General features: G+C 34.7%; 2 protein-coding genes across 3 annotated transcripts; both read left to right on the forward strand.

Moving 5' to 3' along the window:
* Window positions 1–47: 47 nt before the first annotated feature.
* On the forward strand, window positions 48–2,311 carry LOC128173187 (uncharacterized). Its single transcript, XM_052838908.1, has 2 exons — window positions 48–397; window positions 495–2,311. The coding sequence occupies exon 2, from the start codon at window positions 590–592 to the stop codon at window positions 1,952–1,954; it is 1,365 nt and encodes a 454-aa protein (XP_052694868.1). The 5' UTR covers window positions 48–397; window positions 495–589; the 3' UTR covers window positions 1,955–2,311.
* Window positions 2,312–5,239: 2,928 nt separating this feature from the next.
* Window positions 5,240–25,394, forward strand: LOC128173186 (dymeclin-like). Of its 2 annotated transcripts, none has more exons than XM_052838906.1 (17): window positions 5,240–5,323; window positions 5,568–5,655; window positions 6,726–6,868; window positions 7,207–7,353; window positions 7,638–7,765; window positions 8,080–8,164; window positions 8,660–8,785; window positions 9,104–9,225; window positions 10,503–10,691; window positions 11,066–11,241; window positions 11,597–11,722; window positions 20,257–20,370; window positions 20,898–20,992; window positions 21,760–21,862; window positions 22,620–22,802; window positions 23,183–23,302; window positions 23,676–25,394. In XM_052838906.1, the coding sequence occupies exons 3-17, from the start codon at window positions 6,729–6,731 to the stop codon at window positions 23,820–23,822; spliced, it is 2,001 nt and encodes a 666-aa protein (XP_052694866.1). In that variant the 5' UTR covers window positions 5,240–5,323; window positions 5,568–5,655; window positions 6,726–6,728; the 3' UTR covers window positions 23,823–25,394. The 2 variants fall into 2 exon arrangements, with proteins under 2 accessions (XP_052694866.1, XP_052694867.1); XM_052838907.1 differs by having other exon boundaries at window positions 5,285–5,302.
* The last annotated feature ends 1,905 nt before the right edge of the window (window positions 25,395–27,299 follow it).

Genomic DNA, 27,299 nt, shown 5'->3' on the forward strand with positions numbered 1-27,299 from the left:
AATAAAATCAAATCAAACTCCCTCTTTACAATGTATTAATTTAGCACTTCTTCAAAGACAAAATAAAGTTAATTTATATCATAATGTACACGTATTTTAACCTTAACTTAAAGGAAAATTAATACACTGCGTCAAAAATAGATTGATTAAAGGTTGGCTAAAAAATTAATCTGAACGTAAATTGACCGCGTTCGTTAAACCTTATATCGTGTTTAATCTAGAGAAAAGATTAATGGATCAGGGTGTTAGTATGTCGCTTGATTTCTGGTCAACCAAATAAATGTCCCGAATTGAACTGCAATACAGTGTGTTTCTTCATTTCGTGTTGTTTACATAAGAGAGCGTTTGGCGCATTGCAACTGCATGAGGATTTATATAAAGGTTAAATAGTTGGGTTGTAAGTAATTTTAATAGTTTTCATAGCATCACAGTTTATTTTGATTTTATTAAATCTTATTTCATAACTTTAATAACATTCTGGTCGCTATTTTTAGGATAAATTGCTTGATTGCCAAATTCATTTGATTTCGGAAGAGAGATTTATGAATAGTAGGATAGTAATTACTACTGCTATGTGTCAGTGAGTGAAATGGGTAATAGTAAATCCAGCACCACGACCCCGCGGTCTATCCAGATAAAGGTCCACTCCATCACCGGAACCTCTACGGGAAACGCATCCAACTCAGAGCAAACTGATGACGTCATTCCGACTAAAGATCCCGACAACGGGTCGCGGCGATCTAAATCACGTGGTGTTGTGACAACCATACAGGAGGAACAAATCGACAACTTGGTGGATCCTATTGGTGATAGGTCACAACCTTTGACCTCAGATTCAAAGACCGAGGTCGTGTGTCGGGATTTTGATTCTCGGAATGAGAGCGTCGCCAGAGAGATCCGTCTGCTCTCGGTAACCCCGAGTTACTCGTTGACTCCGTGTGGAGGTCGCGCTAGTCAGAAATACCGCAAAAACAGTGACATCATCATGCTCTCAACATCTCCAGAGGAAGATAGACATATACACCATGAAGCTATAACGCCCGAGATAGCCGAAAGTGAGCACGAGGAACAACTTGAAAACCCATGTACAGTGTTTAACGACGAGGCTAACATAGATCACAATGGGAATCCCAGAGAAACTGAAATAACGTCACTCGCTGACGTCACTGTTCTTTTCGAGAAACATTGGTCAGCCTCGTCTCCGAGTGACGTCATGCCGTGTTGGATACATGGAATGACGGCGTTGGCCGATGGATGCGTTCTAATCCTAGACCTGAATAACAATGCCCTAAAGCTGTTTGACGAAAATCAAACCTTCGTTCACTCGGTGTCTGTGTCTGAGGAATGCATTGGGATCAGCTCTGTCTATGGCAATGAGGTCGCCATTACGTGCGGGAACGAGATCGTGTTTTATTTTGTTGACAAAACGAGTTTTGTGTTGCAGCAGCGATGCTTCAAACTCAACGGACAAGGATTTGGTATTTGTTTTTCGCATAAAAACTACGCAGTGACATGCGATATTCACAAGACCAATGGGACCGTGAGAATTCTAAACGAACGCGGAAAACAACGTTATGTCATCAAAAGCTGTAAGGTATTCGGAAATGTACTAAAAATGTCCAAGTTTGTACAAATAGATCCTACTCTAGACGTTGTTTATATTTCTGATGCTCAAAATGGTCGCATTGTGAGTTTCACGTTTGACGGACGCGCACTGTGGTATTGTGACGTCAGTCAAGAGCCGACATCAATAATATCTATTCATGGTTACCTACTTTTGGCCGACTTTCGAGGACACCAAATAATTCAAGTGGGTATCGATGGTCGAGAGTCTCGCGTGCTTCTGACCGATGAAAACGAGATTTGGAGTCCAGATTACATCATATATAATTCCAAGACAAAACAACTGTTTATAAACTCTCCAGAAAATGTTCTCGTGTTCAAATTTCTTTAATGTCTTTATACTACATAGTACATGTACATGTAACAATTAAAGACACATTGTATTTCTTAAATATACTAAGTAGACCTTTACAATGTCATGCTGTAAAATTTGAGTTTACATAACGGGAAAGCAAGAAATTAAATTTCTTGCATGTAGGTTTACTTCTATAAGTTAATAATAAAAAAATTATTTACCACCCCGATTTTCTAGGAGTCGCCTTGAAAGTATCAATTTTTACTATGGGTTCCTATGGGATTTTGTTGGAAAAACGTTATTTTTTTCACATTTCCCCATATTGTTTGAATTTCTGTCCTAGAGTTTTATATTTCTTTCAAATATATGAAAACTAGACTGTAAAAAGTCATCAAATGGTGAAATTTTAAATAAAATGATTATGAAATTAATTTTTTAACAACATAACAGTTAAAAAATGCTGATCAATACGTTTCTCTTAATGTTCTGTTAATAGATTCTTATTTTTAAAATCCATCGTCGCCTCACATAAATGAGCTTTTTCTTCTTTTTTCTTCGGCTTTATAAATTGTAAACTGTAGTTTACGGACAGAATACTATAGTTAACGACGTAAAACTATATTTCACATCATTCGTAAACCATAGTTAACCCAATCATCTATGTTTCAGAATATCAACACTGAAAATAACCATTTGCGATTGCAAAACATAGTTTATCTAATAAATATCGTTTCACGATTGCGAAACTTTGATTAACAACTCTTAAGTATACTTAACGAATGTAAGTTTATAGAAGTGAATCTATAACACTGTGCCAGATATTTATGCCAGTACCAAGGTAGCATTTTTTGCACCCACTTAAGATAGAGTTCCATACGTACCAAATGATAGACCATTGTTTAAAGAGCGATATAACAACTTTTGTTTTTGGTGTGTCTCGCCTGACAGATGGAATATTTTCTCTTCAGACCACTAATCATCACAGTTCAAGACACAATTTTTATAACTAAAATGTGATCTAACTCCTGAAATTTATTGGTCTGACATCGCCATAGCGCCACTTCAAATAGTATTTTTGAAGAAAAAAAATCGTGAACTACCAGTATATATAGTTTACGGTTCGTAAACCTAGTTTATCAACTGTGAAACTCTATGTTTAGCTCATTTTTTTTTAATTTGGCATGCCATAGTACTCGGCCTCGTTAAAATTCATTATGAACCAAATGTCTGACTGACTATGGTGGCTGCAGTGTGTGCTTCCTGCATATTTACTGTATGTGGTTGCGAGATGGGTTGGGAAATGTCACAGAATACTGTAGTGATCAGAATTACTATTTCTCTGATTGTTCTCACCTAAAACTTGTATAACCCTGCTACAAACATAAACAAGAATTTATACTCGAACAGAACTTGAGATCTACATAAAAGATAAATATACGTTGAATTAATTTGATTTTGTCCCGACATGATTTTACTGAAGGAAAGAGTTTTAATTAATTGTCAGTTTTCTGACTGATCAAAATATTTAATGTAATCACATGTATGTTTTTGCAGCGAAACTTTTAGACGGTACATAAATAGATTTGAGCAGACGATTATATTTCTTCTACTTGTTTCTGATTTATAAATTAAAACTATAACACTGTGCCGGATAATTATGCCAATCCCAAGGTGGCATTTTTGCACCCGTCTAAGCTGCATATATCGAAAAATTCAAATTTGCCATATGATAGACTATTGCATAAAGAGTTAACAACCACCTTTGTTATCATTGTATCTCACCTGTCAGGTAAGATATTTACCTTTCAAAAATATATTCCCAAAGGAAAATAATTTTTCCCATAGGAAAAACAATATATTCCTTTAGGTAATTTGAAATTTTCTATCGGAATACAAGAACTTCCTACAGGAATTTCAATTTGATAAAATCCGAAAAGAAAACTTAATCTCCTATAGGAAAACTACATGTCTGAATCAAATTCCTACAGGAAATACCATTCTCTTATAGGAAATATAATTCCTATAGGACTTTTAAAAAATCCTATTGGATTGCCAATACATGTATTTCCTGTAGGAGAATCAATTCTCCTATATAGGAATTATAACTTTAATTATAATTTTCCTACGGGATATTGATTTTTAAAGGTAAGTATCTCACCTGTCAGGTGGAACACACTAAAAACAAAATTGGTTATATACTCTCTAGACAATGGTCTATCATTTGGTACATGTATATATGGGTTTTCCCGAAACTGCATCTTAAGCGGGGGCAAAAATGCCACCTTGGCACTGCCATAATTATCCGGCACAGTGTTCTATGTAAAATACGAAAAAAAGAAGAGCGGAAATAGATCAGAAAACAACGCAGAATTTCCTTGATGCGGAAAATTAATATTATTTTTTGTATAGTTTTATTTAAACACGAGCGCGCGGGGTCCGAAGAACAAGAAATTAAATTGGTGTGGCCTCTAAAACGATTTTTGAAAAGTTGTAATTTTTTATTTTTTTTTATTTTGCTTGTCAAGATTTTTTGGGTTGTGTTTCTCCTTTTGGTGGTGCTTTGGACACCACGCACAGTTTTTCAACGTTATCATTCGGGTACTGGTGCAGACTCTCCGTAAATTCTCGATAAGCTAAGCTGTATATAGACAGGGACGTATATACTAAGTATATAGTCCCTGATATAGAGAATCAATGGGCGTTTCGATGGGACATATTGGATTTGTTTCATCTTGAAGATCGTTTAATTGAACCTTGAAGAATTAATAATCATTCGGAATGATTGCAAAATGTGAATGTCTTAAGACAGAGTATAGATATACATATTTTTGTTCACCTAGGACCAAACGGATTCCATAGAAACCTATTTCATGTGTGGATCTTGAGGGGTCGGTCAAAAACATGTAACTTATTTGATAAACAGAAAGAAAAAATACCCCACCTCCCATGAATTTTTCTTTGGATCCGCGCATATGTTACATTTTGTTGAAATTCAAATAGGATAGGGTCGTATATGTATAGGCAACTTTCCTATATAGTAAGTAAATGTTTTACAAAAATCTGAACCTATATGTAGTATTACAATCATGTACATGTATGTAGATAATTATACACTGAACATAACGTTACATGTAAATATAATTATTACTATTGAGTAAGGGCACTATATATAGGCCAATAAAAACAAATGCTTGCTCTCTCTCTCTCTCTCTCTCTCTCTCTCTCTCTCTCTCTCTCTCTCTCTCTCTCTCTCTCTCTCTCTCTCTCTCTCTCCTTACCAAATATATCCGGAGTCAATTTTTCTTCTCTTTTCGACTGCGACGTGGAGACAATCTGACTTCCGGTTTGACGACACAAGTAATTTTAGATGCCAACTTAGCAAATGTGACTATCGTTTCTTGTGAGGTATTTGAACTAGGGGTGAAACTCAAGTTCTCTTTGTATTTGGATCAGTCCTAGCGCTTTGCATGTTGCAACAGTTCTGATTTTCTTTTTTTTTTAAACTGCGTCACAATAATAAGTGTTGTTAAACGTTAAAGGCAATTCGAATTGCAGTCTCTGCTTAGGTTGTTCAGATGATAATTTAATGATCGAAACAGAATATATGCTAAATACAATTGTGGTAACGAACTCCCGGTGTGTTTTTCAGGTTTTCAGATTTTCTCAAAGCCATGCTGTTGTTGATAATTGATAATATCCGAGCAAAGTGAGTGAGGGTATCAGGGAGCTTGACAGCGGTAAGTCCTAGCATACAAAGTCCCTGGTATATTATATGTCTTATTTCTTCAAGTGAAAACTCAGTAATTCAAAGGCTCTGTGTACATTGTATCCATTAGAAACTGTTTGAGTTACCAAGTCATTGATTTTAGGTCTATAAACATGATAGATAATTTTCTGACAAATTTGTTATTGACTGAGGTTCACATTAATTTTTGTTGATTTTCTCAGAAATTCATCATAGAACATTTACATGTGATATTGAGACAAGGCATCAGTTATATGTTTTCCTCTTTTACACATCCTCTTTCTTCACTCGGAGAAGTTGACATGAGTGAAAACAAATTTCTTAAGGGAATTTATAATGAAGAAATGTGTGGAAGATCTCTGTATTTTTCACACATTTTTTCAATATTATTATCCAGGCACTTTTCATGTTGTTTGCAATGGGAAATCACTTTAAACTTTAAAAAACAACCTGTGTATTGTAACCTGAATCAATAGAAGGGCATTTCAAAAAATAAGAAAGTTCCAAGATGTTTTTGTTCTAGTGAATGAATGAAGTTTGGGCACATAAGCGATCATTATTATCAAAATATTTAGCAAAAAGTGATGGAAGCGGGAACTTGGGACAGACTCTAGTGGGTAGATGAAAATATATTAGGGAGACTTTACAATGTGTATCATTTTATTCAAAATCTAAGTGGCTACATAGCCTTACATCACCGCTTTGATCTTAAACATGTTAAACAATATGCTAGTTTGGGTTTGGAAATAGAAAGAGTTTATTTATACAGAAAGTTTACAACTTAGTACATACATTTGATGATTAATTAACCTCGTTGGTCTTTTATACAGTCTCGAATGCAACCTGGACCACAGTTTCTTTTTGTTAAGGTGAACAAACTGCATAATTTGGAACATGTCATTGCAGATTAAATTTAAACCATTTAAACTTTCAATAGAACTAAATATACTAATCGACCTAATTATTTTAAGTAACTGACTGCATGTTCAACATGGAGAGATATTATAGCTAGAATTTGCTGTATATAATTATGTAGTGCGATACTCTACTGATATTTTACAGATCATGGGAGCCAATAGCAGCAGTTTTAATGAACTTTCTACAAATGAATATTTGAAGCGACTGTCTTCCCCGGAGCCCATAAACCCGATAGATCCTTACTGGAATCAACTTCTCTCCTTCTCTTTTCTCATTCCAATCAACAGGTAATCATCTTTTGTGACTGACTAGTTACCTGCCAAACAACATGCTATATCATGATATTTTGTTGGGAAAGTGAAAGTGACCTTTTTTTGTCACCGATAATCATTGTTAGTTTTGTACAAGTTTCATATGTATGTGTTTTTTAAAAAATGCTTTATTTTTACTGGTAATGAATGTCTACAAAATTTTGATTTGCCTAAGAGGTATTGTTTCTGGTAGTTATTACATAGTTATTCTGTTGGTTTTATCAATTGTGATTGTAAACAGATTTTTTTTCATTATGCCTGTAAACTATTGTTTTTCTGGCTGTGCCTTTAAACATTTGTTGTTGCTTATTCAGTTCAGATGGAAAACTATTGGAGGAGTCCACTTCTAGCATTTGTAAAGGAGTGGCCATCAACAACTGTAAGAGTGGAAATTTTGGGGCCCTGATCCGCAACTTCTTGGTGCGGGCCACGGAACTCAAAGCTTCTGTCCAATGTGAGGAGTAAGTAGGTCATTCCTGGTGGAGGGATGATGGGAAAACCATCAAATACATGTTACTGTGAAACAGTGACTCAGTGAATGTTATCTCTGGTACAAAAACATCATCCACTTGTAATTGAGACTGAAATGGTCTGACTTGTTGAAGGAAAATTGTATCATAAAACATTCAATGACTCGAGCACCAAATAGGATAATACGATTTTTTAATTCATCCATACATTTGAAGTTTGTAAATGCCATAAATGTAGAGAAGCATCTTGTCACTTGTCTCTCTTTCTCTTTCAGCAACATCTTTACCTGGCAGACCTACAATGCGCTGTTCATTATCCGGTCGCTCAGTAAATACTTTGTGGAACACCTGAGTGAGGAACTCATCCTACAGCAGTTTGAAGCCAAGCCCAAGGAAATGGGAGGTGGGTCACAGGTTATACCACACTGTACATCATTCAAGTGAATTCAAATACAGAATGTGTCATTAAATAGTCTTAGTTATAGCCATGTCATTGAGGAAAATAGGTGTGTGACTGTCAGTCAATATATCGGGTCTTAATAGCTCCATAGTTAGAGCGCTGGCATGGTACGCCAGAGGCCTTGGGTTCAAGTCCCGGTTGAGACTTGACTTTTCACCACCTGTGACAGCCAGTAGTATTACAACCAATATGTTGTTAAATACTAAGTGCATCTAGTACATTTATTAACAGTTAAATAATTGTTTCTTTTTAAAAAGGCTACAAAGACCCGGAAGAAATGGGTCCTTTACTGGAAGAGCTTATGAATTCTCTGGTGGAAATGTTGGTGGATGTTCCTGTCATGTAAGTGCATGTGAACTTATTTTGAACTTTTATTCAAGTCAAGACATCTATTAGTCAGTGTGTCTTGATTATGAGGCCATATTCTTTAAGACCCTGTGTGCCTCCGTTTTGTAAGAATAAATTTTTTGTTTCTAAATTACGTGTACATTAAACAGATTTAGAATTTGTACAAGTGTATTCTGGATTTCGATAGTTTAAGTTTATAAGTGAAAAACCTGTTCAGCAGAGCTGAGTAGTCACCAAAATTCCCATTCCCTCCAAAGCAAATGTTTTTACGCATTTGCAAACGCACCTTCTGTTGGTTTTAAGATTCTGATTATTAAAAAGCATAAAATTGTTTCAAACCATTTTATATGAGTATAAGGTTAGATACAATTGAATTAATTCCATTTAATTAAATTATCTTTCAAAAAGTACAGAAATTAAGAGGAATTATGCACAACAATTACTTTATCATAGAAAATCTTTTATTTGAGATATACTGTAAATTTTCAGGAATTTTACGTATGCCCTCCACTTAGAGGCTCTCAACACTCTGTTGGTGTTGATGTCGATACAGATGTTTCAGCCCCAGCCAGCTCACAAGTTCACAGTCTACCAAATCATGATGCAGGGACGATGGTAGGTGTCTTCTACACCCAACGCCCCCCAACTGTTTACCTGTAAAAGAACTATATGTATCAGCATAACATGTATATGAATATGTATCAAATATATAAAATGCATGGACACCTATCCATGTATCCTGTGTAAAGATATCAGTCAGTTTTGTACATGTGCACACATGTAGCAGAAATACGTGAACAGGAAGCATCAATATATTAATTTTCATACGTTACTCAAGACTAATTTATTCTTTAAAGATTATTTGAATGGAATGCTCATTGGACTGTTTATTTTTATTCCTTACATTATTATAAATGATTTTTTTTTTTGTAGTTCGATTCATGCTTGTGTCCTAGTGAAGGTTTTACTGAGGAACTTCTGTAACCAGGAGAAGTGTCCGCCAGAGTTGTACAGACAATCCTCCGACATGAACAGCATGGTGGCCAGTGTCGCAGGTGAGATACAGATTTACTCTGTGTTTGTATATCAACTAGGTGGTCACTGTGGAATATTAACTAGGTAGGCACTGTGGAATATCAACTAGGTAGGCACTGTGGAATATCAACTAGGTAGGCACTGTGGAATATAAACTAGGTAGTCACTGTGGAATATCAACTAGGAAGGCACTGTGGAATATCAACTAGGTAGTCACTGGGGAATATCAACTAGGTAGGCACTGTGGAATATCAACTAGGTAGTCACTATGGAATAGCAACTAGGTAGTCACTGTGGAATATTAACTAGGTAGGCACTGTGGAATATCAACTAGGTAGTCACTGTGGAATATTAACTAGGTAGGCACTGTGGAATATCAACTAGGTAGTCACTGGGGAATATCAACTAGGTAGTCACTGTGGAATATCAACTAGGTAGTCACTGTGGAATATCAACTAGGTAGTCACTGTGGAATATCAACTAGGTAGGCACTGTGGAATATCAAATAAGTAGTCACTGTGGAATATTAACTAGGTAGGCACTGTGGAATATCAACTAGGTAGTCACTGGGGAATATCAACTAGGTAGTCACTGTGGAATATCAACTAGGTAGTCACTGTGGAATATCAACTAGGTAGTCACTGTGGAATATTAACTAGGTAGGCACTGTGGAATATCAACTAGGTAGTCACTGGGGAATATTAACTAGGTAGTCACTGTGGAATATCAACTAGGTAGTCACTGGGGAATATCAACTAGGTAGTCACTGTGGAATATCAACTAGGTAGTCACTGTGGAATATCAACTAGGTAGTCACTGTGGAATATCAACTAAGTAGTCACTGTGGAATATCAACTAGGTAGTCACTGTGGAATATCAAGTAAGTAGTCACTGTGGAATATCAACTAGGTAGTCACTGTGGAATATCAACTAGGTGGTCACTGTGGAATATTAATTAAGTAGTCACTGTGGAATATCAACTAGGTAGTCACTGTGGAATATCAACTAGGTAGTCACTGTGAAATATTAACTACGTAGTCTCTGTGGAATATCAACTAGGTAGGCACTGTAGAATATCAACTAGGTAGTCACTGGGGAATATCAACTAGGTAGTCACTGTGGACACAATGTAGATATCCACTTATTAAATAGGTACTACGCACTGTAGATACATATATTCTATGTAGACGTTGAAATGTTAACTCTTGCTAGCTATGGGAGAAGAAATCAAGTGTTTTTGACAATAAAAATTGTGTATATACACTGTATCTGATGAGTCTATTAATTTTACCTTTAGCTAGTCTTTGGTCTGTCATGACGCTTGGTATGGGCACTAAAACAGAGAAGAAAGAAGAGGAGTTCCAAGAGACTCTGTTAGCCAATCAGAGCCTGCTGTTTCTTTTGGTGCTGACTAATCATTGCACCGGTGAGAGGGGAGTCAGCAACCCATACAGAGAGGCCTTGTTCTCCTTTACAAATATCCATGGTGAGTAATACCGTCAAATATTCCGTATGTTGAATGGTGATAAAGGTCAATCCTACTCGTAAAACAATAGTTTAATACTGTATACTTCATGTTCAGACTTTTCTGGATTTGTTTAATTAGTTTTTTTTTAAAGATTTAAATCTTTTCTTTTTTTACTTTAGTAGTTCTAAGTATAATATTAATTTGTGATGATATATAGAATTGTTTCAGCCTACCATGGCAAAAAATAGCAATAGGCTAAATTAAATGAGGGCTTTGTAATTAAAGTACCGGTATATGTGTACACACAAATTAAATCCCTTATGTTAACGTGTACTTGTCACAAGTTTATTATGAATATTGATCAACATTATGTCAATCTGTTTTCTGTTTAGAGGAATCATCGGTTAGCCAGGTGGCTGCCACATTCAAGATGGACTACAACTTACTGTTCAGTGCCCTGTGTTCTACGCTGAGAGACGATCAGACGACTCTCCTCCTGTATCTGTTGATTCACAGGAACAGTGGTGTCAAGGCGTTCATATTCTCCCGAACCAACATTGATCAGCTAGTGAGTGTTCTTGCTTTGTTTGTTAGGGGCTTCTCTCTCTCTCTCTCTCTCTCTCTCTCTCTCTCTCTCTCTCTCTCTCGTCTTATGAAATCATTCTCAACACATACATGAATGATAGTAATCTTACAAATGTCATTTATGTCATTGTCAAAGATATCTGTGCATGTAATGTAAAGTACAAAGAATTCAACTTACAACAAATCAACCGAATATCTAGATAGTGTTATCCTTTCACCCCTTTCTTCAACCGAATATCTTCACGTTTCTATGTTTGTACACTTGCAGTGTTTGATAAAAAATATATGTTAGGTAATGTGTGGAGGTGATGTCCCAGTAATGTATTTGTCTGATGTAGGTGATGCCCCTGTTGAAGATTCTGTATAATGCCCAGGACAAGAACTCTCACCACATCTACATGGCTCTCATCATCCTACTCATCCTCAGTGAAGATGATGTGTTCAACAAAGCAGTTCATGAAATTGTAAGTGTTCAACAAAGCAGTTCATGAAATTGTAAGTGTTCAACAAAGCAGTTCATGAAATTGTAAGTGTTCAACAAAGCAGTTCATGAAATTTTAAGTGTTGAACAAAGCAGTTCATGAAATTTTAAGTGTTGAACAAAGCAGTTCAGGAAAATGTAAGTGTTGAACAAAGTGCCTTTTACCTGACCCCGAGGTTAGAAAACTTTCTTGAGTACGATCTCGTACTCCAAATCGTACTCCGTGTTCCAAACCGTACTCGTACTCAAGGTATCGAGGTTATAAACTTTTTCATACTCATACTCGTACTCCGGCTGAGTACAAAACGGCGATTTTCTGAGTAAGCTATGAAGCTTTCTCAAAGTCGTACTCAAGACATTTAATCTAAATAAAATGCAGTGTAAACATATAATATTGTTCATATTGTAACGCTGCTGTATTATACGCTATAATTTAATCATATTTACATGTATATGAATTAAAATGGAAAGTTTTTACCATTAATGACATATCTAGAATAGATATAATGGAGGTGAATTTAAGAGTAAGGGCGAACTGCAACCAAGATTATCAAAATAAACTTTAGATAGTTTGCTTCATTAATTAATGTACATATACATGTAAATCTACGTACAAAATACTACCGTTGAATAGTTCTACTTTTCAAGAATTCTGTTTTTAGTCAAATACTACCCATACACCCCATCATTTAAAACAAAGAAATCAGTGTACATGTACATGTATCGTTATTAATCAATTTCAATCAGATGTACCTGCTGGGTCCCTTTTTTGATTACAGTGAAAATGTAGGTTAGTTCTAAACATTAACAAAGGATGGGGGATGCATAAAAGTCTAAAACTTTCTATTACTTATTCATTAATCAATTATCATTTATGTTGCATGCCACAAAACTTGGAAAGGGAAACATTTTATAGAATAAGCGGTAAATCAGTGGCGGAGTAAAGGAGGTCGCACCCCCCCCCCCCCCCCCCCCCAGCCCTAAAGAAATTGTCCAAATAAAGTTAAATCATACTCCTTCTGGCAAAGAAAATGTAAAACTTGCGAGTCTTAATTATCTTTTTTTTTAACTTAGGGGATTTCTCTACATTAGACTGTTTCAATGGTGCAATAGGAAGAAAACGCGTGTGTTCAATGGTGTAACTAAACCCTCCCAGAAAAAAAATGTATGTAATCGATTGAAAATACATGTACTACTTGTGAAAAAATAGCTTCCTCGCATTTTCATGTGAGAGATTTTTCTCTATATAGCTTAGCTGTGGGAATATTCATCTCTTAAATTATTTTATTTCATTAGCAAGTAACTATCTAGATAATTCATATAGTTATTTCTTTTTTATCTAAAGTAACCAAATATTTATGTCAAATGCATTAAAATTAACACATGTATTTCGAATTTTAAAGATGAATAGGAAAAGGCTTGCTCAAAAATATCAAATGACGTTACTTAAGATTAAAAATGACACAGTACGTGTGTATGTCAATTCTAAACACACATTTTCAAGCCTTGAATAAGTGAGAAAAACTTGAACCATCAATAAAACCCCACAAAAAGGGTTACAGCAACTTTAGTACATAGTTTCCTTAAACACGTTGTTTCGGTTTAACGTGGTCTTCATAGTGGAAATTTCAAAAATATTTCAATTAGTGAATTTTCTTAAACTCTCGTGCACATTCCCAAAAATATTGAAATGAGAAACTTTACGTGTGTCCTTGGCTTTTGGCATATGTTCATTGATGCAATTCCAACCCAAACCCCCACCCCACCCCTTCAAGATATTAGATGTTTTTTTCTCACAAGAATTAAGGCAAGTATAGTATGTTGCAATTAAATTGGAATACCCCTATAGTTTCTTTAGTGTATACTTTCTGAGTGTGAAAATAAACGGATCTTCTCAGTATTTTTGTGATTTTCCCAAGTATATGTTTCTATTTTTGAATTAAACTCTTCCTGTTTTTCCTAATACAGGAACTGTTCACTAAATATCTTAAAAGATATCCACTTGGGGGCAGTGACTTTCCATTTTTGTATTGGCGTCGTTTCTGACCTTTTCCTGACATTTAAAATATCAAAATCGTTAAAAAGCCAGGAAAACTAAAGATACATCGAACTAAATTCTATGTTGAAATACTCTCTTCATATCCGTGTAATTTCTTACTTCTTTCTTTTATATTCATATCGTTCCTTAAAATATAATTATACTTAATCATCACATGCATGAATCACTATCTGAGTCTCATGAGAGAGAGAGAGAGAGAGAGAGAGAGAGAGAGAGGAGAGAGAGAGAGAGAGATTTGACATAAACACAATTTGTTGATAATTTTACCAATTACACTGGATTTATCGTCTTTGTTGGGGTGCGTCTTTTAACCCCAAGGAACCCCAAGGAACCCCAAGGAAACCCCAAGGAACCCCAAGGATACCCCAAGGAACCCCAATGACAAAAATTAATAAATTTTAATACCCAAGGGGTCTTATTGGACTTCAAGGGTCACCTCTTAGTACCCCAAGGGTACCCCAAGGAACCCCAAGGGTACCCCAAGGAACCCCAAGGAAACCCGTAAGAACCCCATGGAACCCAAATGATAAAGTTATTAACCAGTGATACCCCAGGGGTCTCATTCGAATCAAAGGCTCACCCCAAGGTACCCCAGTGATAGAAATTAATAACTATTTATACCCAAGGGGTCTCATTTGAATCCAAGGGTCACCTCGTAGTACCCCAAGGATACCCCAAGGAACCCCAAGTATACTCATTAGAACCCCAAGTAACCCCAATAATAGAAATTAGTAACTAGTGATACCCCAGGAGTCTCATTATACCCCTATACCCCCACAAATGAAGTTTAAGGGGGTATATTGGTATCACCCTGTCCATCCGTCTGTCTGTCTCTCTGTAGATGCAACTTTGTCCCCCCTATAGAATTTTTTACTACTGCATGGAACAGTCTGAAAATTTGTACATATGTTGATCAACATCTGAAGATGTGCACCTGTAATTTTTTTAGGATCAGACAAGATTTAATGATTTTATGACAGTTTTCATTTTCCTCATTCTATATATTGTTCACTGATGTTGAAAAGTAAGGGAGGTAATCCTTACAGATTTTATTAATTTATAGCATTAAAACACCCTAAAATATATTTATATAAAATACATTCAAATGGAGGTTTTTTGTCTTTATGCGTTAACTAAATTTATCTTTTATAAGTATTCTATCAACTGACAATGCAGAATTTTTGTTTGTCAATGATAAATTCTTAGGAGCTGGCTGAATTCATTTGTCCCAAGGGGGCCATTATCTGAGCCATGGTTTAGATGGAGCATGTGTGTATGGAAAATTGATAATCTGTAAAATGGGCAGTGGCTTTGGGGCTAATTTAAAAGGAAATAAATAATATCATTATTAAAATAAAGAAGTGAACTATTTTTAGAAGTTGTTTAAATTTATTAGTCATGCAAGTAAATTGATGAAGTGACCCTATAGGGAATCTAATTTAAATTAGATTTATTAAAATTACTGATATGATTGTAGTGTTTCTGCAATTTTAAAATTGTTTGTAATATTAAATTTTCTTTCTTACATATTTTTACATAGTATGGTAATGTTTTGGGAGTTTATTAAATTTAAAAAGCCTGTCAAAGAAAATCATATATAAAGTCCTATGGGATCAATTTTCTGATATGGAGTTCCATTGTACCATAGGCCATAGCAGAAAGTGAGGAAAATTTGAAACAACTAACTGCATCTGTTAAGACTCTTATTAGAAAGATATTCAACGTTTTATCAACAGAAGAGCATTGCTTGGCTACCGGTATTTCCATTTACTGCAAAGGGTGGGATTATTGTCATTTTGTTGGTTTTTCATTAAAACAATTAAATAAAAAAAATATCATCAGATACATTAATTTGTAAATATATTACTGTTATACATATGTATTTAAAGTGATAAGTACCCCAAAGAACCCAAATGAATCCCAAGTATACCAATGAGAACCCATTAAGGATACCCTTGAGAACCCCATAGATACCTCAAATAAAGTCAATGGTGGAAAGTAAATTTGATGACCAAGGCCGGTCTCATTAGAAATCAAAGGGTCACTCCTGATACCCCAAGGATACCCCAATTATAAAAATTGATAACTATTGATACCCCAGGATACTCATTGGAGTCCAAAGGTCAACTATTGGTACCCCAAGGATACCTGTAGGAACCCCAATTGCAAGGTACCCAATTGATAGAATTTAATAACCACCCCAATGGTTGTACTGTAAAACATATTACTAATTAATACCCAATTATACCCAATTACTCAATGGAATATCGTAAAAACATCTGGGCAACCCAAGGAACACTTGTGATACCCCAATACATACTGGTATGATAAAAATAATGTTTCTCCAATATCTGTTCACTTTGGATGAATTTAACAATTAGTGTTGTCAAATCGGTTGAAAATCATATTCGAGTACCGTTAATTGGCAGAATTTGTTGTCTCTTAATTACCAACTGATGATCAGCCAATATTGAATCAGTAACAAATTATATCAAATTCATGAAAATAGGGCACTAAATTTTATGTCACCACAAGGAAGTCTGCAATTCTTCCGGTGAACCATTCATATGAACACTTAATATGACAATGTTTCTTCGGTGAAATTTTCAAATGAAGTGGAGAAAGATATTGTTCAGTTACAAAGACCCAAACTTGTTTTACTATTGACATAGGGGGTGTTACCCTTATTGGAGTACTTTTGAGAAGTGATCATGGAAGTGTGGAGTGGGGCTATCTCCCCTTCGTGGGTACAACACAATGGATTGACCCATTATGCGTGCAGAATGTTCACCTGAGAGGCACCAAAATACCTGTTAATTGCAGGTAGACACCCGTTGTATATTGGTGGTAGCTCTTGGACAGGGATTAAAGGGCCAACATAACCCTTTACATGTATACACAATGGCTTCACCATCACTGTTGCAATATATTTACCTACACCTACATCTCCTTGTTTATTGGTAGACAACCCTTGTGAATTTTGGGTGTCTTCCCACTTTGCTATAATTCTGAAATTTTTATGGGTGACTGATTTTAGTGGGAATGGTGCTCAGGTAAGGGTTTTAAAGAACAAAGGAAATTAATTACAGGTAAATTATAGTCTGTTCAATTATTGACCTTAAGCAAATTTTTAATAAAAAAAAAAAATAACAGGCAGTTTTTTTAGATTATGTTTAAAATAAAGTTAAAAAAATTAATTAGATACTTGTAATAGAAGTAAATTTTGATAATTAAAAAGGGTTTGTTCTATCATGATTGATCGTACAAGCTAATTTTTATTTCATGTAAAATTACTCAATATTCATTCTTTTGAGGAGAAGGAAAACTATGACATTACTACCCCTTCTATGTCCCTTATCAAGAACCTTGAAAAAGTAAACATTATATGGTTCAAGTTTTGGGCTGTTGATTTTAATAATGAAAAAAACTATGTTAATTTTATAAGAAATGCAGAGGAATTATCACGTACATCATACAATTTGGCTATAGTGGTTATCATATAAAAGAATTAAATGCTCAACAACATGTACATTAAGGACTACATTTTCAGACTGATGGAACTATTTCAATATTTTACCCATGAAATTCAGAAAAATTCTTGTAAAAGGACTATATATATGATATGGGCCTAAAATGGCCCCCTAAAATGAACATCATCATTTTTCTTTGTACAAATATATATGTAATGTTTTTACATAATGTTCATTTTGATTCAACTGCCCAGAATTTAGAAATATGACATCGTAAAGACAACCTTTTCCTGCCATTTTTTGCATTTTTAGCATAAACATGATAAAACAGCTTGTTTTCAAGCAGTTTTTCTTTCAGAAAAAATAGAGAGCATGCTTGAACAAACAAAATATTTTAATCAGAGATGTATCTAGCCAAGGCTAATAAGTGACAAAAAAATTTTCCCTGTTCAAGCATGCCCTCTATATTTCCCATTCATAAAAAGATAAGAAAAATGTAAATTTTTGACTGATTTTGATTGAAATAGCATCACTTCTGACGTCATTTTCTGCCAGTGAGTGCAAAAAAATCAAAAAAATCAAATAAATAGGTGAAAAATAAATTTTACATCAACTCTTCTAAAATATAACATAACATATTATTGTACCTGAAACACTTTAAAAAATTGCGAATAATGGGGGCCAAATTTAACTCATATCATATATATAGTTCTTTCGTACTTCAAATCACCATCTACCAGTTGAAGTGGGAAGATGGGAAGGTATCCCATTAAATGAAAGATTTTGTCCTCTCTGTTACAAAAAACGTATAGCCGATGAATTTCATTATATTTTAGAATGTGATCCAATATCACAAGTCCGAAACAAAATTATAGACAAAAATTTTTCGGCTAGACCAAATGTGTTTTAAAGTATTACATATTAGGGTATCCTTGGGGTTGTATGGTGTATCAAGAGTTATAAATCTGTATGATTAGGGTATCTTTTGGAGTTCCTTGGGATTTCTGTGGGGTTCCCTAGGGTTTATAGAGGTTTTTAGAGGCGTGTCTGGGATACCAATGAGTCCCCAATGGTATCAAGAATTTTTAATTTGAATTATTAGGCTATATCCTTGGGGTTCCATTGGGTTCTATGGGGTATCAAGTTTTATGAATCTGTATTATAAGGGTATCCTTTAAGTTCCTTGGGGTATCCATGGGGTTCCGTGGGATACCTAATGGTGTCTGGGATATCAAAAAGCCCCGAGGGTGTATCCAGAGATATAAAATTGTGTTATTAGGGTATCCTTGGGGTTCATTTGGGTATCAAAAGTTATATTACTAGGTATCCTTGGAGTTCCTTGAGGTATCCATAGGGTGTGTCAGGGATAACAATCTGTATTATTACTATTAGAGTACTATTAGGGTATCCTTTAGGTTTCTTGGGGTACCCATGGGGTTCCCTGGGATACCTTGTGATTTGTCTAGGATATCAAAGTGACCCAAAAAGTATCAAGAGATATAGTGTATCCTTGGAGTTCCATAGGATATCAAGAGTTATAAAATTTATATAACCAATACATGTATAAGAGTATCCCTAGAGTTCCTTGGGGTATCCGTGGGTTTTGTCTGAGATACCAATGAGTCCCTACGGGTATCAAGAATTTAAATTTGTATTATTAAGTTATCCTTTAAGTTCCTTGAGGTATCCTTGGGGTTCTGTGGTGTATCAAGAGTTATGAATCTGTATTTTTAGGGTATTCTTGGAGTTCCTTGGGATATCCCTGGGGTTCCCTGGGATTCTTAGAGGTATATCTGGAATACCAATGAGTCCCCAGGGTTATCAAGAGTTTTAAATTTGTATTACAACGTATTACGGTATCCTTGGGGTTCTATGGAGTATCAAGATTTATAATTCTGTATTATAAGGGTATTCTTGGAGTTCCTTGGGATATCCATGGGGTTCCCTGGGATTCCTAGAGGTGTATCTGGAATACCAATGAGTCCTCAGGGTTAATAAGAGTTTTAAATTTGTATTATTAGGGTATCCTTAGGGTTCTATGGAGTATCAAGAGTTATGATTCTGTATTATTTGGGTATTCTTCGAGTTCCTTGGGATATCCCTGGGGTTCCCTGTGGTTCTTAGAGGTGTGTCTGGAATACCAGTGAGTCCCCAGGGGTACCAAGAGTTTAAAATTTGTATTATTAGGGTATCCTTGAGGTTCCTTAGGGTTCTATGGTGTATCAGGAGTTATAAATCTGTATTATTAGGTTATCTTTGGGGTTCCTTGGGGTATAATTGGGGTACCAAGGGTAAGGGGTGACCCTTGCACTCTAATGAGACCCCCTTGGGTATCAATAGTTATTTATTTCTGTCATTGGGGTTTCCTTGGGGTTTCCTTGGGGTTCCTTGGGGTTTCCTTGGGGTTCCTTGGGGTTAAAAGACGTGCCGTCTTTGTTGCTCAAAAATTCATAACTTATAGATGCAGACACATCTCCATGCTTGCAGATGAAGAAGGTAATATGTACATGTAAATAATGTGTTACATTTTGTTAATAAATAATTAATCTGAATACATGTACAGTTTGCATACATGCCAGGACTATTTACATGAATAACTGTTCTCTGTCTATATCCAGAGACGTAAATTTTCATCGATCGGCTTTTGGAGCATACTCCAAATAGTACTCAGTGGAGAACGTACTCCAAAACTTTTATAACCTCGGTTTTTAGAGCCGTACTCAGTGGAGCACATACTCGGAGTACGGAGTACGAGTTGGAGTATGAGTATGGAAAAAGTTTTATAACCTCGGGGCCAGGTCATTGATTTATTGCTAAAAAAAATTATGCTATTAGCAGTATTATTCTTCCACCTTTGTTTTGAAAATTCATAAATTTTTGTGATATTTACTAGGTAAGATAAACAATTCAAAAGTAAATTAATTGAAATATACTCTGATTGCAATGACAGTGTAATCTGTATTATTTGATGCACCCATCTTATTGTAGACACTAAAGAACATACCCTGGTTCAAGGAGAGGCCTATCTCCGAGATCTCCCTTGGAGGGCTACTAATTCTAGTCGTTATACGTACTATTCAGTATAATATCACTCGAATGAGGGTCAGTGTTTTTCAATTTCAAAATCCTTATCTATTTTATTTATTTTTCAAATCTTGGTTAAAACTTTTTATTTGATTTATAAATATAAAGTATATTACAATAAGTATTCCAATAAAGGTAATTTTTAAATTAAGTTACATTATGTAACTTACAGATACCTAATACTGAGGAATCATTTAAATTCGTGGGTGCCAATTTTCGTGGATTGTGGGTTTTTTGCTTGTTCATGGTGATGTAATTTCGGGGATGCGTCAATTTTCAGTTTCAGTAACAAAGATTACTCTTTCTAATTTTGTTTTCGTTGAGGGTGTAAATTTGTGGGGGAGGGCTACCCACGAATACCATGAAAATTGAGCCATCACGAATTTTAATGATTCCACAGTATTCGCACGAAGGTTTGGAGTTAATGATGTTGTAAGAAATCTGTTTGATCCTTATTCTGAACTGGTAGTTTGTAAATATTAATTTTGAGAAGGCTTTAATTGTTTTACATGCATGTATATGGAGGCTGTGCTTGCTTTTTCCAGGACAAATATCTCCACACAAACTGTCTGGCAGCTCTGGCCAATATGTCTGCACAGTTCACAGGTCTCCATCCTTATGTGGCCCAGAGAATGGTCAGGTAGGGTTTGTGTCTTACTTTTGATTGGTCAGTAAGACTTATGATGTCACAGTTCATTGGCAAGTTAGACTTCACTGATGTCACTTTTGATTGGTCAGTTAGACATATGATGTCTCTGTTCATTGGCAAGTAAGACTTCACTGATGTCGTTTTCTTTAGTTAAGTTAGTGTTGGTTCTTACATCCAAATGAAGCATTGACAATGGTTAAGTAAGATAACCATATTGAAATCATTGTTCTGTCGTCTATTAAAAGGCTTTTTTTTTGTCAAATATTTCATCATGAAAATGAAAAAATAGACTTTAAAAAAACTTACAATGGAGGTTTTCATGATTAAGATTAATAAGCTTTCTTAATTATGCAAAATGAAAATGTTTTCGAAAATGTTCACCCATTTACAGAGTAACTTGCACATCTTTTCTACCGAAACATTATCATTAATATGTGAAATAAATTATGCTTGGAATTGTCATCTTCATACCACATTTTCATTTTCTACTTACGTATTTTCATAGAAATATTTATAATTACGTGGAACAATCTTTGGAATTTTGTTTAAAATTTTCTTATCAGCTACAACACATAACCTGCAAATAGAGAATATTAAAGACAAATATAGTGTATTTACCGGTATCTTATACTTAAAAAGAAGCTGAACTTTTCTCAACAGTACTTTTGATTAAATACTAATGCATGCATGAAATGTGCATGTAAAATAATATGATATCAAGAAATTTAATTTCAAAATATAAATTTTCATATTTGCAGTTTATTTTCTCAACTGAGCAAAAAGCATGCACGGGTTGTGGATCAAATCCGAGAGTCAGCGGTCACAGAAACGGATAACGAGGATCCGTCGGAACAAAACCTTGTATGTACAGAAAACAGTAATGTAGTATGTAGAGTGTACGATTACTGTAAACGTATTGTTTTTGGCGTGTTATTATATTTGGCGGAAATTAGTTTTCGAACAAATTTGCTTGGATTTGAATTAGCTTGTTCCTGAATGTGACTATTCTAATACATAGATGTATGGCATTTAGCGATGTACTTGATTTAGCGGAGGGCCGCATTCCGCCAAAAGCGCTAAATAGAATACACCGCCAAATGTAGTACGTTTTCAGTAATGCAGAAAGAGTTGATTACTTCAAAGCAAAATTTTACATATTACGATTGCACATTTTAATTTAACTATCACTGAATGGAAAAATAATATTTTATCCTTCTGTTCAATGGTATTGCTGTTACATTGAAAGTCAAAAACTCTTGTTTAATTTATTGCAGTAAATACATCTTTTATCTCTTCATGTGTAATAATAATGTGCTTGTATACTGAATGTGTAATGTGTAGATACATTGTATACTGTAAATTCCTTATTATATATGAGTACATTTACTTAATTCCGAGATATCACTGTTTTGCATCAAATCGCGAGAACAAAAAATCATGAACGCTGATTTTTTTCCCTTCTCCTTATTGTTTTTAACTGCAAAATTAAAATCTGCAAAGGGTGCTTCCTGCGATTTTACGCTGATATTAATTCCTCGCGTTTAATTAGGAATCTACAGTATGTAGAATCTGCATACACATTACAGTGTGTTAACACGATGAGCATGTTGTTTTTCAGATGGCGGACCTGGCAGTGCTGGAGGAGGTGCTGAGGATGGTGCTGGAGATCCTCAACTCGTGCCTCGCCGCCTCACTCCACCACAACCCCCACCTCATCTACTCCCTGCTCTACCAGAGGGAGCTGTTCAACTCCTTCAAAACACACCCCACGTTCCAGGACATCCTACAGAATATAGACATTGTAAGAGAGAGAGAGAGAGAGAGAGAGAGAGAGAGATAGATATGAGTCACCTGTTAATTCATTAGACAGAGACATTAAGTTTGTGCATAGAAATTTACCCATTTAGGTTGAACTCTGTGGTTAATGTCAAAATTAAAGCTGTCACAATTAAACTTGTGTATATTGAAGCAGTTAAGAAACTTCATCAGAAGATTCATCAAAATAATAAGTATATATATATATCTTTTTAAAATGCCAAATTTATATCCATTAAAACAACCTGTAATTAGGTACAAAGTGAAACAGCTGAAGTTAGTGGAAGTAATTAAGCAATTTCTTCAGGGGATATTGACATCAAACTTATGAACAGGAATTACAATGTTGGGTCTTGTTGTCTGTAGGTTCTCTCTTTCTTCTCTGCCCGTGTTGAGGAGCACGGCAAGGGAAGTAACCTGTCCCCCTCGGAAGTCCTGGAGGTCATTAAAGAGGGCTCTGTACAGTTCAGGAGGGACAAGCTTAAGGTAGGACAACACACAGATAAGGCTCAAGAATTAACATGGTTTACATGTTATACAGCAATTTTAAGATATCTAATGTCAACAAGGCAATAAAGAATGAACAAAGTTCTTTAGTTGGTCTACATGCTGTAAAGTTCAGTAGAAGTATAGCAAGTTTTTTGAGACGTGTGTACTTTCAAGTGCATAATTGTGTTGTTGTTCAATCAATGCAAACCATTATGTTTTATCATGTTATTATGAAGAATTGTAGGAGTTCATATCAATGTACAATTATCTGCATTCACATGCAGAAACTCTGTCATAAGAAACATCTGTACAAAATCACTCCGTTTTATCAGTGGACAATATGAAACTGACATGTTTTGATGACTTTCAGAAATTCCCGGACTTGAAGTTTAAGTACGTGGAGGAGGAATCGCCGGAGGAGTTCTTCATCCCGTACGTCTGGTCACTGGTCTACCACGCCTCCAACATGTACTTCAACGCCTCGCGCATCCTCCTGTTCTCCCTCTCAGCCTCCTGAGGAAGGCCAGGGCGAGGCGTGATCTGAACTCATCTGAACCTGAACACTCTGTCTGAACATGAAAGGTGTTCATGTTGTGAACATGTGCTTGTAATGAAAATGGTCATGAACTTGAGTGAACTAAATGACTTTAGTACATGTTTTATTACATGTATATGTTTCTTTTAATGAATGGAACAGATCTGCAGTACATGTAAACATGTTATTAACATTCATTTTAATGATTTAAACTGAACAAGTGCATAAACAACAAGTGCATAAACTAAGATGTGTTTTCATGGTGCATCTTAAAGAGGAAATGAAGCAGAATGTGATTTAACAGATCAATTTATTTTACACAGATCACCTACTCAGTTCAGTGATTCATTTTGAACTAACCATGAGAAAGCAAGAACTGAACTGAACTGGTTATTTCCTGAACCAATGAAACTGAATTGTGTTCTTGTTAAGTCTTATGTTTATGAAACTTTGTGTAAGGCATCTACTATAAACTATGCACTAAATAATGTTAACACTGGAAGTTCATTTGCACTGAATGTTGCTTTGAAATCTGTGCTTTGTTGAAACCTAAACCTGTTCACTAAATGAGTTGCACCAAACTTGAAAATTAATACTGTTTATAAATATTTGGTGTAGTATGGTTGAAAAATATATTTTACCAAAGGGATGATATGTGATAAATCTTGTAAAAAGAAGCCTAAGTTTTGAACATTTATTTAGCAACCAGAGTTTATGCTTGTTTCTGGTGCATACACAATGTTTTTTCCATGCTATGTTTTTCATACATACATGTCTATGTGTTGTAATATGCAATCCTGATATAAATATTAAAAATGTAAAGTTTCCTAAGAATATTATTAGTTTTATCTTCCAAATTTTATTTTCATAGTATGAGATAATGTTAGTTTAATGAAAGCAATCCGATCTCCAGAGGACAATGGTTTGGATGTACAGTAGTCAGTCTGAAATACACTGTATATTCACTGAACATCTACATTGTACCATGTAATGTAAATAAACATTAAGGTCATCCTTGTCTGTAATAAGAGTTGGGGCTGTGATCAGATATTTTGTCCCTTCTACTTCTGTTTATGAGTCGTCAGTTTTCATACAGTATGTTGTACATGTGTTATTATATTTATTATGCATTTATTACAATAGTATCATACAGAACTTATGTATGTTGTCTATGGATTATTATTTCATCCTGATATGTCTATGAAAGGACTGATAAAGCACTGACATCTTGCATTTATTTACTGTAATTTTTTTTTTATTTCTGTAATTAATTTGAGACGCAATGCAATGTTAATGGAGAGTTGGATATGTGTTGTTTATATATAAAAGAAATGTTTGGGCATAGTATGCGTTTACAATTGATTTGATTTGGGGGGGGGGGGGGGGTAATATAGTTAGATGTGCAGACCGTTTTGTGATATTTATTTAATGACATGTTGCTTGATTTGATTCTATTAAGAAAATTATATGAATGTTTTTGAAATGTTGTTAAAAAATCATGGCATATCATGGTATATGTGATATGGAGGCAAATAAATGAAATGAACAGCTGGATTCTGTGTTGAAGGGAGATGGGTGGCGGGGATGGGGGACAATGAGGAAAAATTAAGGTAGAACATGTATGCCCATCGGATAAGGGAGATAATTCTATGGGGTGAAAGAATTATGTGAAATATTGCCCCAAGTAAATTGACAATGTAAGTATTTCTTTTTTAAATTGCTATAAAAATACGAAATTACAAAGAAGTTTTGAATGTTTAACGTATATCCAGGTTGATGTGCGATATTTTTTTTTCCACAAAAGCTTTGAAAACGATAAGGGAGCATAAAGCAATAAAGGCATACTTTAGATGAAAATGACCTAGGATCACCGCTTCCCGTCCGTTCTTAATTCTCTGTAATTCCCAGTCTTTTTGGACTAAGAATTGCTTATTTTAACATTTACTTTACATTTATGACGAGAGATCAAATATGGGTTTTTTATGAGTAGACATTTGTCTCGATTTTTTTTAGAGATGTGCCCTGGAGGTGAAGGGTCACCTAAGTGACCTATTGCAATTGGTATTTCAATGTGTAGCGACAATTACGGAAGCCCTGGGAGGACATCGACTTACTTCTTAATTGTAATGAGCCCAGGAAGGACATTTTGACTTACTTCCTAATCAGTATTAATTTTTATTTATTTGTTACTTTTTAGGTACAGTAGACGAAATTTTAAATTTAAACATATTTTATTTAATAAATTCAATAGGACTGGACAACAGGCATAGCCTATGTATACCCTCTTCTTGTATAATAGGTCATGTTACATAAATTTTTAGAATTATATAGGACACTATACTTATATAACTGTAATCATGTATTTAAATAATAACATATTACGTATATTATTTGTGAATTACAGAGCTATAATAACATATGAGGATATACATTATAACACAGTAATACAGTAGACGAATTATGAAGTTAGAATTAAGCTGCATTTACCAATAACAGTCCGGCTGTTATTGTCAAATTTTATCTTTATTGTATACATCATGTAAAATTTGTTCCAAGAGTTTTACAGGTTGATAGGGGAACAAAAAATAAAAGTGTTAGTTGCTTGCAACCTCTTTTTTAATTCCATTCAAATTATTCTATTGCTGCATGGTGTTAAACGTTTTATGAATGGAAAAAGTACGTTCGACCAAAGAATAGAGGCGTGGTGTGGAGTTCTTAAGAAGCTTGGGATTCAATGGTGGATTAATTTATTTGAAGATATCGTGGATACTGAGATGTTCGACTTAGACAATCCAGTTGTGAAAAAGTGCCTGCAATTTACGTGATGGGCGTCTTGCAAACTGATTTGGAGAGAATAGCGAATCACAGGAATTATCATGGTCAAGACATCATCTACACATTCTAAAGTTTAACCTCAAGAGTACATCTCAGATGATAATAAAAGATAATAATCTAAAAAATAAAAAATGAAATGAAGTAATTAAAATATCAGGTAATTATATTAAAAATAAAAATAATTGTACTACACTTTGATGACGAATAGCAAAAGCTGTATTCAATTCGGAGCAAACAAATCAAATGAAATTGAGCTGTTTCATGCCAAAAATTATACATCTTGTCATAGCTCTCATAATGGCGCAAATTTGAATTAACCAAGCGATATAGATTTATTCATTGTTCTGTGATATTTATGAAAAAATTGTTATCAGATGCCTCTTTCTGAAAATAATAAAGAACTAATACAGTAATTGTCAAAATAAATTAAATGGATGTTATATCAAATTTATTTAAAGTCAATCAGGACTCAAGCTATATACTTCTTGTTTCTTGCTTGTACTTATTACTTACTTGTTGTTTTTTAATACTTACTAGTTATTTATTAATTCTTAATACTTACTATCTATTACTTAATACTTGCTTGTTAATTGTTAAATTTTATTTCTTATTTGTTATTACTTA

The sequence above is a fragment of the Crassostrea angulata genome, chromosome 2 (genome assembly GCF_025612915.1).
Source record: "Crassostrea angulata isolate pt1a10 chromosome 2, ASM2561291v2, whole genome shotgun sequence".
NCBI classification, from domain to species: domain Eukaryota; kingdom Metazoa; phylum Mollusca; class Bivalvia; order Ostreida; family Ostreidae; genus Magallana; species Magallana angulata.